The sequence below is a fragment of the Canis aureus genome, chromosome 19, assembly GCF_053574225.1.
Source record: "Canis aureus isolate CA01 chromosome 19, VMU_Caureus_v.1.0, whole genome shotgun sequence".
NCBI classification, from domain to species: domain Eukaryota; kingdom Metazoa; phylum Chordata; class Mammalia; order Carnivora; family Canidae; genus Canis; species Canis aureus.
The window spans coordinates 3,656,837-3,675,984 of record NC_135629.1 but is presented as its reverse complement, the minus strand read 5'-3'; the positions used below and the strand labels follow the sequence as shown (position 1 = coordinate 3,675,984).

Genomic DNA, 19,148 nt, shown 5'->3' with positions numbered 1-19,148 from the left:
GTTTGCTCCCTCACTCTCTCACCCAGCTTTTCCTTATGTGATCCTCTTGCATAATAATAGAATAGAATGGGCATCATTTTTTGTGAGATCCCCATAGTAAGTGATTTTTTTTGTGAGATCCCCATAGTAAGTGATTTAGAATTTGTGGATCATAAGGTCTCTGCTGCAACTATACAACTCTGCTTTGTAGTATGAAAGTGATTATAAATCATATGTAAATGAATGGGTGTGACTGTGTTCCAGTAAAACCTCATTTATAGAAACAGGTGGTTGGCCTGCAGGCCATAGTTTTCAGACTCTAGTTCTATAGGAAAGGAGCATGCTCTTGCCCTCCCTCTCCTCTCTTCCCCTTAGGTAGAATGTAGACCTTATGAGGAAGTAGGGGCAGCTCTCCTGGCTTATGAAATGGAAGACATGTGGTAAGGCTGGGTGAGTAATCTTATTGAAGGAAGCTGTGTTCTGGGTTCCACAGGATTATTACATGAGAAATAAACATTCTTCTTGTTTAATCCATTGTTGTTTGGGAATTTTCTTTTTCTTTTTCTTTTTTTTTTTTTTTTTTTTTTTGTTTGGGAATTTTCTAACAGCAGTTCATACTGCATACTACTATGCTATGACCAGTTTGAGTGAGGTTTCTGTCTCTTGCCACTGAAAGAGTTTTGGCTAACACAAATGACAACAGGAATTTGGGATCTAAAGGAAAGAAATGTTCTGAATATTCTTCTGTGAGTAATTGATAGGCTCAGTGTTTGACTTTGTTTTCTGTGATATCGGGACAGTTCTGTCTTTCTAAAATAGGGGACTAATAAGGAGGGTTCACTGTTCTGATAATGTGCAGAGTGGTATTTCTCAAACTCACTTGACTGAATGGAAACACTTTTCTATACCTTCTACTGGCATACATGCACTCTGGGAGTCTTCATGGGGAAGGATGAATTACAGCTTGGTGTTCCTGTTTCCTTTAAAGAAAGCCAGGTATACAGAGCACCTACTAGGGGACACAGAAGTATGAGGGATTAATTGTGTGTGTAGGTAAGATTCATGAACTGTTCTTATTTTTTTTTTTTAAAGATTCTTGAAGGAGTGAATAAGTGAATGAATGAATGAAGAGAATGTCAATGGCCTCAATGTTTACAGAACGTTTTTGGGCAGTATTTTCTAAAATTAAAAAAAAATACTGTTCACTCAGTATTGACATTTTTGAGAGACAGATGCAATTTGTATTCCCCCTTTGTAACTATCCTTATAAGAGACTAAAGAAATGGGAGCAGCAGTTGCCTTCTAGGAGTATGACTAGGTTCCTGGAGAACAGAAGATGAGGACTGACTTGCCGCTGCATATCCTTTGCGGTCACCTGCCTCCAAAATGGTCCTCTGCCTCTTGGTCTTCACCATGGCCTTGCATAATTCCTTTCTACATTGTACTGGGGTTGGTCTGCGACAAGTAGAATATGGCAGAAATAATGATATGTCATTTCTGACATATTTGATGAGAGAAAAAAACACTCTAAAGAAAAAAACTCTCTAAAGGCTTGACATATAAGGGAAGTCATTTTAAATTTCTAAGTCACCATTACTGTACATAAACTTTGTTTGAACCAAAGCCTGATTTATGGCCCACCAAGCACACATTGTGCACCTACTTTGTAAATGAGTAGTCTAAAGAAAACCGCTTTGTCCTTAAGATATTGATCAATGCTCCTACTCTGAGCATTCCTTGATGTTAAAACTTGTGATTCTCGCCTATATGTTAATCTATAATCTTTTGATCTTTTACAAGATCAAAAAAGTATATAACCCTGTGAAAACTATTCATTCTCTGGAACATTTTCTTCCCTGTGAAGAACATGTTTCCTGGCAGCTGTCCCAACTTGGGCTCAAATTAACTCTCTTTTAGAGATTCTAAAAGGTTTGCTCGTTGCGCATCAACACATTGCGGGAGGCACTCTGGCTTCTGTCTTGGTTGCTGTCTCTTTCTGACACCTCCTGCCAGTAGCCACATGAGTGATCTGTCAGCTGGGCTGCAGCCTCTGAAGCCTTGACTGGGGCTAGAGGATCTTCTCTAAGCTCACTTGAGTGGTTTTTGGCAAGAGGAATAAGAAAGAGGGAGGGAGAAAGAGACTGACGGCGCCAGAAGTTACCCAGGAAAAACAAAGGTCTGAAACTCCAGGATGATTCAGGGATATCTTTGCTGTAATTGTTACTTGGTGGAAAAAATCAAATTGGTTCATTCATTTGGAACTTGGTGGATCTCCCTAGATTTGCAGCCGACTGCTCCCAAAGCAACTTCCCTATATTGTATTTTAATAATGATTGTGTTAAAATGTTTAACATTATCCATTCTGGCATTTTTTTAAAAAAGATTTTATTTATTTATTCATGATAGACTGAGAGAGAGAGAGAGAGAGAGAGAGAGAGGCAGACTCCATGCAGGGAGCCTGATGTGGGACTCAATCCTGGGACCCCGGGGTCACGTCCTGGGCCAATGGCAGGCGCTTAAACCGCTGAGCCACCCAGGCTGCCCTCCATTCTGGCATTTTTAATAAAAGATTTTATTTATTTGAGAGGGAGAGAATGAGAGCACAAGAGCAGGGGAGGGAGAAGCAGACTCCCCGCTGAGCAGGGAGCCCCATAGGGGGCTCAATCCCAGAAGGCAGAATCATGACCTGAGCTAAAGGCAGAGGCTTAACTGGCTGAGCCACCAAGGTGTCCCTATTCTGGCATTTTTGATGGAGAGTTATGAGATTGGCTTCCTTGTCCAAGTTCTGCTCATGGAGAGCTGTGATTTTGGATAAGGTACCCTCTCTGGGCCTGTATTTCATATCTGTTAAATAAAGATTAGATCGGAATCCCTAATGTTTCTTTTTGTCTATACGAATCTGGGGTTTTATTTAAGGGTGTGGAGGTAGTGGAAAGAGCTCTAGTTTAGAGTCCAGGTTTCCAAACTGGTATTTATTTTGATTAAATATATGATTTATTTATTCATCACACACACACACACACACACACACACACACACACACACACAGAGAGGCAGAGACACAGGCAGAGGGAGAAGCAGGCTCTATGCAGGGAGCCCGATGTGGGACTGGATCCTGGGACTCCAGGATCACGCCCTGGACTGAAGGCAGGTGCTGAACCACTGAGCCACCCAGGGATCCCCTCTAACTTTGATATTTGACTTTGATCATCTATAAAGTAAGGATAATAATATTTATAATGAAAAGCTCATTTATTCATTAAATATTTATTCACACACTGGGATCCTGGAGTGATAACTTTCTGCTCTTAGAGATATTACCTTCTGTAATAGTTTCCTATTGCTGCTATAACAAATTACCACAAACTTAGTTGCTTAAGACGATACAAATTTATTATCTCTACAGTTCTGTCAAATTGGGTGTCGTCCGGTTGAAGTCAAGATGCTTTTGGTTTGTCTGACGTTTCTTACGGTTGCCTGGAGGTTATACTGTGCATTTTCAGCAATTCTATGACAATAGGACACAAGTGGGGTGCCGTTCTGGGTATATCTTATCAGTGGGTACATGACGTCACTCTATCTTATAATTGGTTATATTAACCTTAATCATTTGGTTAATATGGTTGGTGGTTGGTAGGATCCTCCACGGTAAACTTAATACTTTCCTGTTTCTAATAACTAAATATTTTAGGGGATATACTTTGAGACTGTGCAAATAGCCTATTTTTGCTTACACTTTTGCTTAGGCTTTTACTTTCCCCGTTTGAACGAAGAAACTCCTTGAACTGCCCCAACGAGCGGAAGCGACCTTAGCGTAGGCGGGCCATTGGCCAGGGCGCAGGCGCGTGCACTCCGGCGCCCCGCGGGCTGCCCGTCGCCCTGGAGACGGGATCCTTCCTCCGTGGGCGCCGCCATCTTGTGGCGCCAGGCCGGGCCCAATGAGCGGCAGCACGGTGGCCGGAGGCGGGGCGGCGGCGGCGCTCCGCACGACCTGCAGCTCAGCTCGTCCCGGCCATGGAGGTGCCCACCGCCCGCCTGCTCCTGCTCCTGCTGCTCGGGGCCTGGGCCCCCGCGCCGGAGAGCGCCTCCCCGGAGGCGCCGCTGCTGGTCAACGAGGACGTGAAGCGCACGGTGGATCTCAGCAGCCACCTGGCCAAGGTGACGGCTGAGGTGGTCCTGGCGCACCCGGGCGGCGGCTCCACGGCCCGCGCAGCCTCCTTCCTCCTGGCTCTGGAGCCCGAGCTCGAGGCCCGGCTGGCGCACCTCGGCGTGCAGGTGAGTGCGGGGCAGCGGCGGGGCTCCGCGCGCGGCCGGCGCGCCCAGGCGGTGGACACGTCAGCGTAGGAGCGGGCCGCCGCCCACGTGGGCAGCCGCTGGCGGGGCCGCACTGCTCGGCGGGGCCCCGGGCGGTCGGGCCTCGCGAGCCCCCTGCCGCCCCCTCCCGGGAGGCCCGGGCAGCGGCCGCCTCCGCGCAGAGCCGGGCGGTTCGGGTGTGCTCCAGACTTGGATTCCCCGCGCGCGACCTGGCTCAGGAGCTCCGCTGGGGGACGAAGTGAGCCCTTGGCTCCGCGTCTGGCCCTTAGTAGGTGCGGTCAGAGGCCGAACGCTGTGCATGTTCCCGTTTGTAACTCGAACCCATTGTTGGTGTCATATTCGTAAGGTTGCTCATGACCGCTTTTAAAATTTTGTCCCTCTCCTTTTAAAAATTTTAGTCCTATAAGTTGGGACACTTGGTGGCCCAGGGGTTGAGCGCAGGCCTGCGGCTCGGGTTGTGATCGTGGAGACCCGGGATCGAGCCCCACATCAGGCTCCCTGCATGGAGCCTGTTCTCCCTCTGCCTATGTCTCTGCCTCTCTCTCTGTGTCTCTCATGGATAAAGAAATAAAATCTTAAAAAACAAAAAAAGTCATATAGGTCATAAAACGTCTTTTGAACTGTACAGAAAGGCCAAGTCCGGATAGCTCCCTTTCCCCTCCCAGTTCCTGTTCTTGCACTTCCGCAGAATCTGGCGTGGAAGTTTGCTTTATGTACTTCCCGGCATTTCAGTGCACACTTCCACGACTCCCAAGGAAGGAAAATGTTAGCTTACGTAGTCTTAGGTTTGCTTTTTATTACTATTTTCATTAATCAACACCCAGTAAGTGGTTACCTTGGTTATTGAGAAGAGAATAGTCATTACAATGTCACATTTCTTCTAAGTAGGTTTTACTCTCCAACTGAACATGGAGCTCTATAAAGCTGGGTTTACAGAGATTATACTTCTGAAAGGACTCTTCTTCCTTTTCATTCCTTGTCCATGATGGAATGCACACTTTTACTCGGGTTTATGTAAAGATGCATCAAAACTTCATATAAATGTGTGCTGCCACTTTTAGTGTTTTGAGTGTTAGATCCTATTCTTTTGTAAAATCTAGTCCTGATGTCTTGAAGTTGCCATTGTATAACAAGACAGCTGCAGGAGGTATCTGCCATCATGCTGGAGAATGCTGCAGGCTTGTCTTCTTGGCAGTCTGCTCTATGGGTGTTGTGGTAGGTGTTTTGAGTACATTCTTCCTAGCCCTCATAACGGCCCTTTGAGGTGAGGAGTGCCTGTCTAGGAGTAAGTTGTTTAAACCTGCTGGGTCAGCTCTCAGAGCCATGAGAGAATCAGGGCTTAGGTTAGCTTCAAACTTTCTGTGCTCTTCACTGTACCCCAATGCCTCTTTTGGCCTAGACGGCTCTGAGGTAGGATTGTGTTGGGTTATAAGACCTGCAGTCGCATTGCCAGATTTATTCAAAATCATTTGTTAATTTTATAGTCTCATGAAACAGGTTAAATGAATATATGTGCTCCTTTACAGCCCTGTCCCAATGGGAAACAGAACTGGGTGTTACACTTAGCAAAAAGGGTGTATATTTTTCTTTCTTTTTTTTTTTTTTTAATTTTTATTTATTCATGATAGTCACACACACACACACACACAGAGGCAGAGACACAGGCAGAGGGAGAAGCAGGCTCCATGCACCGGGAGCCCGACGTGGGATTCGATCCCGGGTCTCCAGGATGGTGCCCTGGGCCAAAGGCAGGCGCTAAACCGCTGTGCCACCCAGGGTTCCCGGTGTATATTTTTCCACAGTTGATTTGGAGGCCTTGGTAAGGTTGTTAGAAGTTTTTCAGTGGATTTTCTTCAGCCCTCCATGTAGAATTTTAGGAACTGGTTAGAAATTTATCTTTTTAATCATGAGAGTGATGTTTAATGATAAGAATCTAGTGGTTCCTCATCTTCTTACTACCAAGGATCCATCTTAGTATTTTTCCTCTCATATGGACCCTATATTTGAAATCTTTGTCTCTCTGATATTTTATTTTATTTTATTTTATTTTATTTTATTTTATTTTATTATTATTATTTTTTTTAATATTTTATTTGTTTATTCATGAGAGTCACACAGAGAGAGAGGCAGAGGGAGAAGCAGGCTTCATGCAGGAAGCCCGATGTGGGGACTCAATCCTGGGTCTCCAGGATCACGCCTTGGCCGAAGGCAGATGCTTATTTAACCGCTGAGCCACCCAGGCGTCCCTCTGATCTTTCATTAATGTCTTTTATTAAGACGAATAATGATAAGTAGGAATATACTAGAATGTTACCATTGTGATAAGATTGCAGTCAGAGTGATGAAACTTGTTTTTATTAGCCTGTAGAACTTTATTGAGAGGATGATTGTATGATTACTTTTGGGCATTTTATTTAAATTAAAAACAATTTTTTAAAAGATTTTATTTTTCAAGTAGTCTCTAGGCCCAGTGGGAGGCTCTAAATTAAAACGAGATTAAGAATGCCATGCTCTACCAGCCAGGTGTCCACTTTAGACATTTTAAAATACTAAAAATAGCTTATTCCTCATTACAGTTATGTGTATCCTATTGTGAACAAATGCTTCAGCCCAAAGAGTAATTTTACCCTTTCTTCTGTTTTTTCTTTTCTTTCTTCAGAGATTGGGTTGGCAAAGTGATCAGCGGTGGGTATAAGTTTTACCTTATAGTCTGCTCCACAGTCTCATGATTCAGGGTGTCTGTTCTTTCTCACATAAACTATGCAGCCTACTGGAGTTAACATTCTTTTCCTGGTTCTACACATCCTGTTGAAGTGAAGGGTGAGAATAGGGAATGTGACAAGCAGTGGCTGTTGGATTTATGCCACTGTTAACTTTTATGCAGGTAGAACCAGTTTTGGCCATGTGTGAGACTTTTCTACTATAACAATAAATCGTAATACTTATTTTCTATGCAAATATGTGTTTGAATGTAAATGGAGAAGAAAATGTCACCTTTATATTTGGAAATGTAAAGTGTAAGTATAATTTTTATTTACATATGTGAATTTGGTCATTCAGGAAAAATGTTATGTATGTATAGAGCTTTTTATATAGCTTATTCAGCGCAAAAGTATTTGACCATGTTCTCGTATTTCATATGAAAAAAATTGTTACAAAAGAATTATCTTGGGATCCCTGGGTGGCACAGCGGTTTAGCGCCTGCCTTTGGCCCAGGGCGCGATCCTGGAGACCCGGGATCGAGTCCCACGTCGGGCTCCCGGTGCATGGAGCCTGCTTCTCCCTCTGCCTGTGTCTCTGCCTCTCTCTCTCTCTGTGACTATCATAAATAAATAAAAATTAAAAAAAAATTATCTTTAAAAAGTTTTTGTAGTTTGAATACTTTACTGTGGACATTCTGAGGCAGTTGGTTACTTGGTGACTCAAACGTAGAGACTGAAAGACATAATAAAAAGAATAGTCTCTTTTGTCCTGTTACAGGTGAAGGGAGAAGATGAGGAAGAGAACAACTTGGAAGTAAGAGAAACCAAAATTAAGGGTAAAAGGTAAGCTCCCAAACAGAATATCTATATATCTTGCCTCTTCTTGTCACAGGTTATCATATCAGTTGGAATCATAAGGTAAGAGAGTTGCTGAGGAAGTACCTGGTGTTTTAGACACTGTTTCAATTAATACAGTGTGTGGTAGGTGAGCAACAGGCTGTAATATATTCTGACCCATTTATGTCTTTTTTGATCACTAATGCTAAAATTGCCCCCAACAGTGGCAGTTTGTTTTACAAGAAGGTATCTACTTTCTTTTCTTTCTTTTTTTTTTTTAAAGGTTTATTTATTTATTTATTCATGATAGAGAGAGAGAGAGAGGCAGAGACACAGGAGGAGGGAGAAGCAGGTTCCATGCCGGGAGCCTGACGCGGAACTCGATCCCGGGACTCCAGGATCGTGCCCTGGGCCAAAGGCAGGCGCTAAACCGCTGAGCCACTCAGGGATCCCCAGAAGGTAGCTACTTTCCACACCAGATTAGGTCTGCTAATGTATGTGGGGATAGAGATCCCCAAACAATGGATGGAGATCCAGTATGTGAGAACTCCAAGCTCTTTGTCTCAGTAGATAGCCTACCATCTCTTGTTGGCTACCATACTCTTTCTAAAAGGCAGACAAATGTACCCCCCTTACCACCTCTTGAGCCTTCAGAGCATTGAACATGATACTTCTTTGAAGGAGATAGACCAAGCTTCTCTGAAGGCTGAGGTTGGACTTGCCTTGTTCTCTGCTTTAACCTCAGCACCTAGCAAGGGGCCTGGCACTTAGTAGTTATTGTAAAACATTTTGTTAAGGATATTTTCCAAAATGTATAAAAAGCAGGAAGAATTGAATAAAGAATCCCCATATATCTCATCACTCAGCCTCAACAGTTATCAGGATTTTGCATGGTATTTAGTAGGCATTGAAATATTTGTTGAATGAGTGATGTGGGAGGAAGAAATGTTTTTAGCTCAGTGATTATTATTTATTTTTTTTTAAATTTATTTGAGGAGGGGAGGGGCAGATGGAGAGGGAAGGAAAGAATCTTATAAGTAGACTCCATGCCCAGCACAGAGCCCCATGCAGGGCTCGATTTCACAACCCTGAGATCATGACCTGAGTCAGAATCAAGAGTTGGGTGCTTAACTGACTGAGCCATCCAGGTACCCCTAGCTCAGTGATTCGTAACTGAAGGCAAATGGACTAAGCTTATGCTGTAATCATAAGCAGAAATAAAATACTTGATTCTTGACCAGCAAACCTTTGAACCTTAGAGCTGTTGGTCCTTATGTGATTCAGAAAGTGTCAGTTTGGTCTCCTTGCTTGACAGTTTTAAAGTTATTTTCTCATTCGTTTTGAATTTTTATTTTTTTATTTTTTTATTTATTTTTTATTTTTTATTTTTTTAATTTTTATTTATTTATGATAGTCACACAGAGAGAGAGAGAGAGAGGCAGAGACACAGGCAGAGGGAGAAGCAGGCTCCATGCACCGGGAGCCCGACGTGGGACTCGATCCCGGGTCTCCAGGATCGCGCCCTGGGCCAAAGGCAGGCGCCAAACCGCTGCGCCACCCAGGGATCCCTCGTTTTGAATTTTTAAAAAATGAGAATATGACAGTAATAACTTTTCTTTATGCATGTGCCCATTTATACATAATTTTACGTAAGCATATAAATGGGATAATTTTAAGTTTATTAATTTGTCTACATAAAGCTTAATGGCAACATTAAACAAGTTATGTATCCTGCAACCCTAACATGACAACTTACATGTCATTGTTCTGATCCATGAAAGAATCTTGGACCCCAGTGTCGTCAGATCTGTGTTGTCCACCTAGTCTTTTATTAATCAGAAACCTTCATTAGCTGATGCTCCCGAGCTGCAATGAGAGTTGATCTTTTTTCTTTTCCTTTTTAAAAAAGATTTATTTATTTATTTTAGAGAGTGAGTGAGAGTGTGTGTGCACAAGTGAGCATGAGACGGAGGGGCAGAGGGAAAGGAAGAGGAAGAGAGAATCTCAAGTAGATTCCGTGCAGAATGTAGGGCTCGGGGCTCCATCTCAGGACCCTCAGATCACAACCTGAGCCAAAACTGAGAGTTGGATGCTTAACTGACTGTGTCACCCAGGTACCCTGAGAATTGATATTTCTCTTTTCTTTTCTTTTCAATGTATTATTTATTCTAGAGAGAGTGCCTGCAGGAATAGGGGGGGAGAGGGGGAGAAGGGGAGAGGGGGAGAGGAGAGAGAATCCCAAGCAGGCTTTCCCACTGAGCGCGGAGCCTGAGAGGGGCTCAATCCCTGATAGGTCAGTCAAAACTGAGTCAGTCAGTTAACTTACTGAGCCACCCAGGCCCCTCTGAAAATTGATATCTTGGAGCACTGAAATGTTGTTAAAGTGAGATTCAGTTATGCTGGGACATTTCATGTGAAAATTAAAGTGGTGCTGTATCAGATATTGTGCTGATGGGCTAGAGGGACAAAGAGATTGGGTCAGGTAGTGAGACAGGTAATAATCTTGGCAAGGAGGAATTGTTTGAACTGTGGGGAATTGTTTGCAATGGGAAGCCAGGAAGGGATGAATATGATAGACATTCTAAGGCAGGATTATCCAGACCCTTGGGGATAGAGTAAAGTGAGGCATAGAACATGCAAGAGGGTTTTGGTTTAGAAGTGGTCAGAGGGACACCTGGGTGGCTCACCGGTTGAGCGTCTGCCTTTGGCTCAGGGTGTGCCTTTTCTCTCTGCCTGTGTCTCTGCCTCTCTCTCTCTCTCTCTCTCTCTCTCTCTGTCTCTCATGAATAAATAAATAAAGTATTAAAAAAAAAAGACACGGTCAGATTGGGGCACCTGGGTGGCTAAGTGGGTTAAGCATCTGCCCTTGGCAGGTCATGATTTTAGAGTCCTGGGATTAAGCCCTGCGTCAGGCTTCCTGCTCAGTGGCAAGTCTGCTTCTCCCTCTATCTCTGTGATCTGTGTCTTTCAAATAAATAAATAAAATCTGACAAAAAAGTGGTCAGATGGTAGTAGTATTAACAGAGTAAGGAATTGGGATCATGTATGTTATTAGGTTTCTTTTTTTTTTTTTTTTTTTTTTTTTGTTACTAGGTATTTTGGTTTGGTTGTTGGAGCTGTCTGCTGAAGATTTGAAAATAGGAGAGTTTAGTGCTCTGGACAGAGCATGGGACAAGAAGCAGATCTGGAACTTGAAGCCAAGAATTGGTTAAGACTGCCCTGGGAGAAGGTATAGGGCTTATATTTAGAGTAGGTACTTCAGAGTAGTAACAGGGTGTGTGATGGTGTGACTGATGATAAAGACATGCAAGATTACAATTTTGTAAGGCCATATCAGGAAAAGTGATCCATACTCTGACGTTGGAGGACAAATTCCAAGGAAGTATGTTAAATGCCTTTAATTTTCCACTAACAGTTTCTGGGTCTACCAAAAGTTATCTCCTGGTTTAGAAAACTCAGATTCATTTTTGAGTTAATATCCTATGGATCTCAGTAGTTTCCAGCCATCTCTTTTTCTTAAAAATGCTGGTAGCTTGGGCAGCCCTGGTGGCCCAGCGGTTTAGTGCTGCCTTCAGCCCAGGGTGAGATCTTGGGGTCTCAGGATCGAGTCCCACATCGGACTCCCTGTGAGTAGCCTGCTTCTCCCTCTGCCTGTGTCTCTGCCTCTCTCTGTGTCTCTCATGAATAAATAAATAAAATCTTAAAAAAAAAATGCTGGTAGCTTTATTTTTTAGTTTAGAGAGTGATATAAGCTCATTAAACAAATTGAAAAATAAAAATAAAATGAAGCTTATTCTCCTCCCCAACACAGCATTAACAGTTTGGAAACATTTCATTGGAATACTTTTCTTCACATTTGTGTATGTTTATACTTTAGGGTGGAGTCATACTGTGTCATTTGTAAACTATTTCTGTTTTTTTACATGGTACATGGAAATGATTAATATCTACACAGATCCAAACATCTTTTTTAGTGGCTGCCAATATTCTACTGTGTGGCTCTGCTGGAATGCTTCAACCATTATCCTGTTGTTTTATACTTTTTCTTTTTAAAGATTTTTTATTTTTTCATGACAGAGAGAGAGACAGAGACAGAGACACAGGCTGAGGGAGAAGCTGGTTCCCCACAAGGAACCTGATGTGGGACTCAATCCTGGATCCTGGGATCACGCCCTGGGCCAAAGGCAAATGCCCAACCGCTGAGCCACCTAGGTGTCCCATCTTTTTTTTTTTTTTTTTTAAGATTTATTTATTTTAGAGAGAAGAGAGTGGGGATGGGGCAAAGGAAGGAGGGAGAATCTCAAGCAGATTCTCCTTTGAGCGTGGAGCCTGACTTGGGGAGCTCAATCTCACAACCCTGAGATCATGACTTGAGTCGAAACCACGAGTTGGATGTTTAACTGAGCCACTCAGGTGCTCCTATACTTTTGTTATTATAAACAAATGTGAAATGATAACCCAGACATTAATCTAAAAAGGCTTAAATTAATAGGTTAGAGGTGATCTCCTAAAGGTAATTGCTTTCGTTTTGGGTACAAAATACTGCTGTGATGGTGAGTTGCTGCCTCTCTTTTCAGTTCCCTTCATCTCTTAATTCTCTTGCCTTGTTCTTCCTCCAGTGGGAGATTCTTCACAGTCAAGCTCCCAGTTGCTCTTGATCCTGGGGCCAAGGTCTCAGTCGTTGTGGAAACAGTCTATACCCATGTGCTTCAGCCATATCCAACCCAGATCACACAGTCAGAGAAACAGTTTGTAGTGTTTGAGGGGAACCATTATTTCTACTCTCCCTATCCAACGAAGACACAGACGATGCGTGTGAAGCTTGCCTCCCGAAATGTAGAGAGCTACACCAAGTTGGGAAACCCTACGCGCTCTGAGGACCTCCTGGATTATGGACCTTTCAGAGACATCCCTGCTTATAGTCAGGTAGGCTCATGTGGGGTCCAGTCTGTCCCTGTCTATTTCAGTGAATGTCTTCTGGAGTGACTACTAGTTGATAGGCACGGTGATGTGAGATGGGCGTAAATCTGAAGTCATTTTTTTTTTTTTTTTTAAGATTTTATTTATTTATGAGAGACAGAGAGAGGCAGGGACATAGAGGGAGAAGCAGCCTCCTCTCAGGGAGCCCAATGCGGGACTTGATCCCCAGACCTGGGATCACGCCCTGAGCCAAAGGCAAATGGTCAACCGCTGAGCCACCCAGGTGTCCCTGAAGTCATTTTTAAGATCATCCCCAAATATCTTCACCAACTGTGAAATGCCTCTCCATGGGGGTTCCCTTTCTCATTTTGGGAGTACAGATGGAGGCTGGGAGGTTTAGGAAGATTTTTAAAGAGGAAAAACATGACAGATGAATCTCAAACTTCATGACTTGGATTTTTGAAGCAATGACACATGAACTTAGTTTAATTATTGCATCAGCATTTAGGATCTGTCAAAGCCAACTATTAGCTAGTGACAGTGCTAAATGGAGATTGCTAAGGTCTCTGAGGGAACCCTACAAACAGTAGTCCTCTTCCCCCTTCCTGAGTTCTGTACATACTGAGAAACAAGAGTATTGAGATAGGTTGGAAGTGAAAAAATAATGTAGCTTTATTACAGTTAAAGACTAGGTTGAAGAAGATAGTTTATCTGTAGGTACTGCTGGGTGTTTCCTAATATTGAGCTCCAAATTGAAACAGAAGTGTCCATACAAATAAGATGGGCTAGGGCAAGTTTCTCCACGTGCAGGTCTTGCCAGCAAATGAAGTGAGATCTCAAACTGCCCATGGGCAGGTATGCCAGACGAAGGAGAGGAGCTGGGGAGTGCATGCCCTGTCCATTTTTCTCCACTTTACCATTTATTTAAGGTATACCAGTCCTCTGGATGAAAAGGCTCAGTTTTAAACTAAAAGTACTCCCATCACATGAAATAAAATGTGAGCTTAGAGACATTAACTTTTTTTTTTTTTTCTTCTTTTTAACTTTTTAAATGCAAACAAAGTGGAGGAGGAGGGGATTAGGGAAGGGAAGAATAGCTTGCTGACCGACCATCTTATTTCCTAGCCTTTGTAGATAGTGTATTAAATAATAAATATGAGCATTTCTTTGAATCATAGTTAAAAAAATAGTTAAAAATTTAAAAGTCTTTGGCTATAGATGAAGCAATTGGTGAAACTAAATGATTCCTCTAAGATTAGATTACAAATAAATTGGCTTCTAGGGTGGATGGCCAAGTTGTATGTAGCACAATTCCAGCAAATATACTCACATTAAAAAAGTATAATAATAAAGAATAAGGAGGTAGCATATAGAGAGTTGGAGTGGGGGCTGGGGGAGAAGGGAACAAGGCATTGTATGTAGAGACCTGGAGATGGGAGACCAGGCACTATACTGACTGGGGTGGCTGGGGTAGTAAAGCTGGCTGCCTCGCTGAGCCTAGGCGTTGGGACTTAAACATAGAGGGAGCGGTCAAGGCTTAAAACAGACTGTTGTTATGGAAAAGTTCAAACAAACGCAGAAGTGTAGAGAATAGTGTAATAAACTCCCATAGCCTATCACTTTAACTCTGTGGGTATCAGAATATTACCACACTTATCGACACTTTCTTTTTTCTCTGCTGTAATATTTATTTATTTATTTTTAAAGATTTTCATGTATTAATTAGAGCGCGCGCACATGAACAAGGAAGCAGGGCAGAGGAAGAGGGAGAAGCAGACTCCCTGCTGAGCAGGGAGCCTGATGTAGAGCTCTATTCCAGGACCTTGGGACCATGAACTGAGCTGAAGGCAGCCTCTTAACTGATTGAACCACCCAGGTTCTGCTGTAATATTTTATTATTATTATTTTTTAAAGATTTTATTTATTCATGAGAGACACAGAGGGGCAGAGACCTAGGCAGAGGGAGAAGCAGGCTCCATGCAAGGAGCCCGATGTGGGACTCGATCCCAGGACTCCAGAATCATGCCCTGAGCCGAAGGCAGACGCTCAACTGCTGAGCCACCTGGCTGTCCCTCTGCTGTAATTTTTATTTTATTTATTTAATTTAATTTAATTTTATTTATTTTTATTTTTTTTATTTTTTATTTTTTTAATTTTTATTTATTTATGATAGTCAGAGAGAGAGAGAGGCGCAGAGACACAGGCAGAGGGAGAAGCAGGCTCCATGCACCGGGAGCCCGATGTGGGATTCGATCCCAGGTCTCCAGGATCGCGCCCTGGGCCAAAGGCAGGCGCCAAACCGCTGCGCCACCCAGGGATCCCTGTTTTATTTTATTTTATTTTATTTTATTTTATTTTATTTTATTTTATTTTATTTTATTTTATTTTATATTTTATTTCATTTTATTTTATTTTATTTATTTTATTTATTTTATTTTAATTTATTTTATTTTATTTTATTATTTTATTTATTTATTTTATTTTATTTTATTATTTTTTTTCTGCTGTAATATTTTAAAGTAAATCTTAGGAAGCGTGTCATTTCAGCCTACGTACTTAATTATCATCTCTAAAACACAAAGATATTTAAGACTTCTTTTGCAATCTCTTGTTTAGAACATATATCACTGAGGATGTACAGTCAAAATAATTTGTTCTAATGTCATTTGAAATAATTGTTTTCTTGGTGTCTCAGATGTTAGTTTGACATAGGGCTGTTCATTTTGGGTCATTCCACTATTAAGAATTTTTTTTAATTGATTCAATTTTTTGAAATGAAAACAGCCAAAATTCTGTAACAAGGTAGGCTCAGAGAACTCTTGCTTCCACTTCTCCCTTCTCTCTGTTCTTCTTGGAGAGCATTCATATTAGCTTTTGGTTTATCTTTCTAATGTTTTGGCTTTTAAATTTTACATCTTTTGGATTTTGGACTTTCTTCCTCCATTTTAAATTAATAAAATACTCATGAGAGACTGGCATATACAGAGGAAAATTTGACACCAGTTGACCTCTACTTTTGACATAATAGTACCTGAGTCATTTCTTTCTAAGCATGGGTGCTTTTTGATATGGAAATCCTATCGTGTTTAAAGTATTGCATGATACTTTTACAACTTAGAATATTCTCTAAACATTTTACATTACCTTTGTAAAATATTTTTTTTTCTTTTTTCTTTATGTATTTGACAGAGAGGGAGAGGGAGACAGAGCACAAGTAGGGGAGTGCCAGACAGGGAGAGGGAGAAGGAGTAGCAGATTCCCGACTGAGCAGGAAGCCAGGATCCGGGATTATGACTTGAGCCAAAGGCAAACACTTAACCAACTGTGCCGTCCAGGCACCCCTGTAAAGCATCTTTAATAGCCATATAAGATCCTATAATTTGATGCCTTAAAGCTTTTTTGCCAAGTTTCCTATGTTGGACAGTTAGCTTTTTTTCTCTAACACTACAGTAGTCATCTCTTTACATACAACTTTTTATATAATCTCAGGATAAATTTTTTTTTAAGTTGAGTTTTGACTTTAATTTCAGTTGGTTAGCATATGGTGTAATAGTTTCACGTGTACAACATAGTATTCACCACTTCCATACAACACTCAGTGCTCATCACAATAGTGCCCTCCTTAATCCCCATCACCTATTTAACTCATCCCCCCACCCACCTCCCTTCTGGTAACCATCATTTTGTTGTTTGTTCTCTATAGTTAAGAGTCTGTTTCTTGACTTCTATCTACATATTCCATTTGCTGCTTTATTTTGAAGTTCCACATATGAGTGAAATCACATGGTATTTGTTTTTCTCTGATTTCGCTTAGCATTATGCTCTAGCTTCATCCATGCTGTGTTGGAAGTGGTAAGCTTTCATTCTTTTTTAATGGCCGAATAATATTCCATTGTGTGAATATATATGTACCACATTTTTATTCATCAGCCAATGTACGCTTGGGCTGCTTCCATTTCTTGGCTAATGTAAGTAATGCTACTATAAATAATAGGGGTGCATGTGTCCCTTAGAATTAGTGTTTTGGTATTTTTTGGGTAAATACCCAAAAAGAGCCATTGGTGGATCATAAGGTAGTTGTATTTAACATTTTAAGGAACCTTAATGCTTTTTCCACAGTGGCTGCACTAGTTTGCATTCCCACCAGCAGTGCATTGAGGGTTCCTTTTTCTCCATATCCTCCCCAACACCTGTTATTTCTTATGTTATTGATTTTAGCCATTCTGACAGTTCTAAGGTGATATCTCATTGTGTGTGTGTGTTTTTAAATATTTGATTTATTTATTCATGAGAGACACAGAGAGGCGGAGACATAGGCAGATGGACAAGCAGGCTTGATATCTGGACTCCGGAATCGCCCTGAGCCAAAGGCAGACACTCAACTGCTGAGCCACCCAGGCTTCCCTCATTGTGGTTTTAATTTGTATTTCCCTTATGATAAGTGATGATGAACATCTTTTCATGTGTCTTTTGGTCATAGGGTAGATTTTCTGAAGTAAAAGTTTTCAAATCAAGGCATATGAACATTTAAAAATCTCTTAATGTGGGGCACCTGGGTAGCTTAGTTGGTTGAACAGTCTCTTGATTTCAGTTCAGGCCATGTTCTCTGGGTCGTGAGATTGAGCCCAGCCTTGAGCCCTGCCTTGGGCTCTGTGCTCAGCAGGAAGTCTGCTTGGAATTCTCTCTCTCCCTTTGCTGCACCTTATGCCACCCCCCCAACCCCCCACACATGAGCTGTCACTCTCTCAAATCTTTTTCAAAAATTAAAAAAAAAAATTTAAAAAGATTTTATTTATTCATGAGAGACACAGAGAGAGAAAGGCAGAGACACAGGCAGAGGGAGAGGCAGGCTCCATGCAGGGACTCGATCCTGGGTCTTCAGGATCACACCCTTGGCCGAAGGCGGCACTAAATCGCTGCACCACCCGGGCTGCCCAAAATTAAAAATCTTTTGAGGTATATTGCCAAGTGGTTTTTCAAAAGATTTAGCGAATTTATTATGGCACCAGCAGTCAGAAACTGTCAGTTTCCTGTACCCTTGTCAATATTGGCATTAAATACTATGAAGTTAAACCTTTAAGAATTTACTCATAGAATGAGTGAATAAAGTAGCAGGAGCTATGAGAATTAATAAACTGTCCTTTTTCATGGACTTTTGGGGGAAGAAGGGTGTTTTTCTATTACTTCTTGTCCTTTCAGATTCTGTTTCTAAGGTTCCAAGTATGTATTCATAGAAGGGCACTCATACTACTCAGTGACCAGAAAGATTTAATAGTAATTTCAGTGGTAAAATTGGCAAAGTGGAGGAATTTCTAAAGGTGTATCCTTTAATTCTCTGAGAACTGTCTGGGAAGGCAGTATTTACTGCAGAGGAGTGCACAGCCAGAGCTAAAATGTTGAAGACCCTAAGACCTACTATTGCCATTTAGATTTATTTATGACCTTGAATATGCTGAAACTGCTGGACCTTGGTGTTTTTAGTTTGTAAAACGCAAAGAGTAGTACTTAGCTCATTGTGTTGAGGATTAAATGATCACGCGTTTGTTTAACGCTCGTGAAAGAGTAACTGACACGTATATTTGTTTTGTTTTGTTTGAAAGATTTTATTTATTTATTCATGAGAATACACAGAGAGAGAGAGAGAGAGGCAGAGACACAGGCAGAGGGAGAAGCAGGCTCCATGCAGGGAGCCCGACGCGGGACTCGATCCCGGGTCTGCAGGATGACACCCTGGGCTGAAGGTGGCGCTAAACCGCTGAGCCACCTGGGCTGCCCTGACACGTATATTTGTGTTAGCTCAACAAGTTAGCTAAACAAGTCTCTCTTCCAGGGACTATTCCAGGTAAGTTTTCTCCACGTTAGAAAAACCCAGCAGTGCTATGAATCATCTTCAGTTTTGAGGTTATTTGCTAGCTTATTGGGTAGACATTATGTCTTTATGAGATCATATATATCACCTCATCAGAATTTTTCTTTATTACAATTTAAGATTTCATTTTCTTTTAAAACTGCAAGAATTAGGGACGCCTGGGTGGCTCAGCGGTTGAGTGCTTGCCTTTGGCCCAGAGCGTGATCCTGGGGTCCTGGGATCAGATCCCGCATTGGGCTCCCTGCATGGAGCCTGTTTCTCTCTCTGCCTGTGTCTCTGCCTCTCTCCCTCTCAGTGTCTCTCATGAGTAAATGAATAAAATCTTTAAAAAAAAAACTGCAGAAATTAGTTAAAAGGCAATTTAAAAAAGCTCATTATAGAAATTTTGAAAATAAAACCACAAGGAGAAGGTAGAAACAATCTAAGAACTCTGATTTCTGCCTGTGTTGGGATTCTTCTGTATTTCATTTCAGGTTCTTTTTGTTCTTTTACTCCTATGGTGGCTTTAAGATAAGTGGCATGTAGAA

At 41.8% G+C, this 19,148-nt stretch overlaps 1 protein-coding gene and 1 long non-coding RNA gene across 2 annotated transcripts in view; one reads left to right on the top strand and one right to left on the bottom strand.

Annotated features, from left to right (window-relative positions):
• Positions 1–3,350: 3,350 nt before the first annotated feature.
• On the bottom strand, positions 3,351–4,319 carry LOC144289463 (uncharacterized). The gene is made up of 2 exons (XR_013357347.1): positions 3,714–4,319; positions 3,351–3,487 (listed from the first exon to the last, which is right to left on the bottom strand). It is a non-coding gene; the product is annotated as an uncharacterized LOC144289463 (long non-coding RNA).
• RPN1 (ribophorin I) overlaps positions 3,934–19,148 on the top strand; it is a 28,855-nt gene continuing 13,640 nt past the window's right edge. The window contains exons 1-3 of the mRNA XM_077857615.1: positions 3,934–4,254; positions 7,774–7,838; positions 12,452–12,758. Coding sequence (XP_077713741.1) covers positions 3,994–4,254; positions 7,774–7,838; positions 12,452–12,758 — 633 coding nt within the window. The 5' untranslated portion in view covers positions 3,934–3,993. The remainder of the gene's footprint in view (positions 4,255–7,773; positions 7,839–12,451; positions 12,759–19,148) is intronic.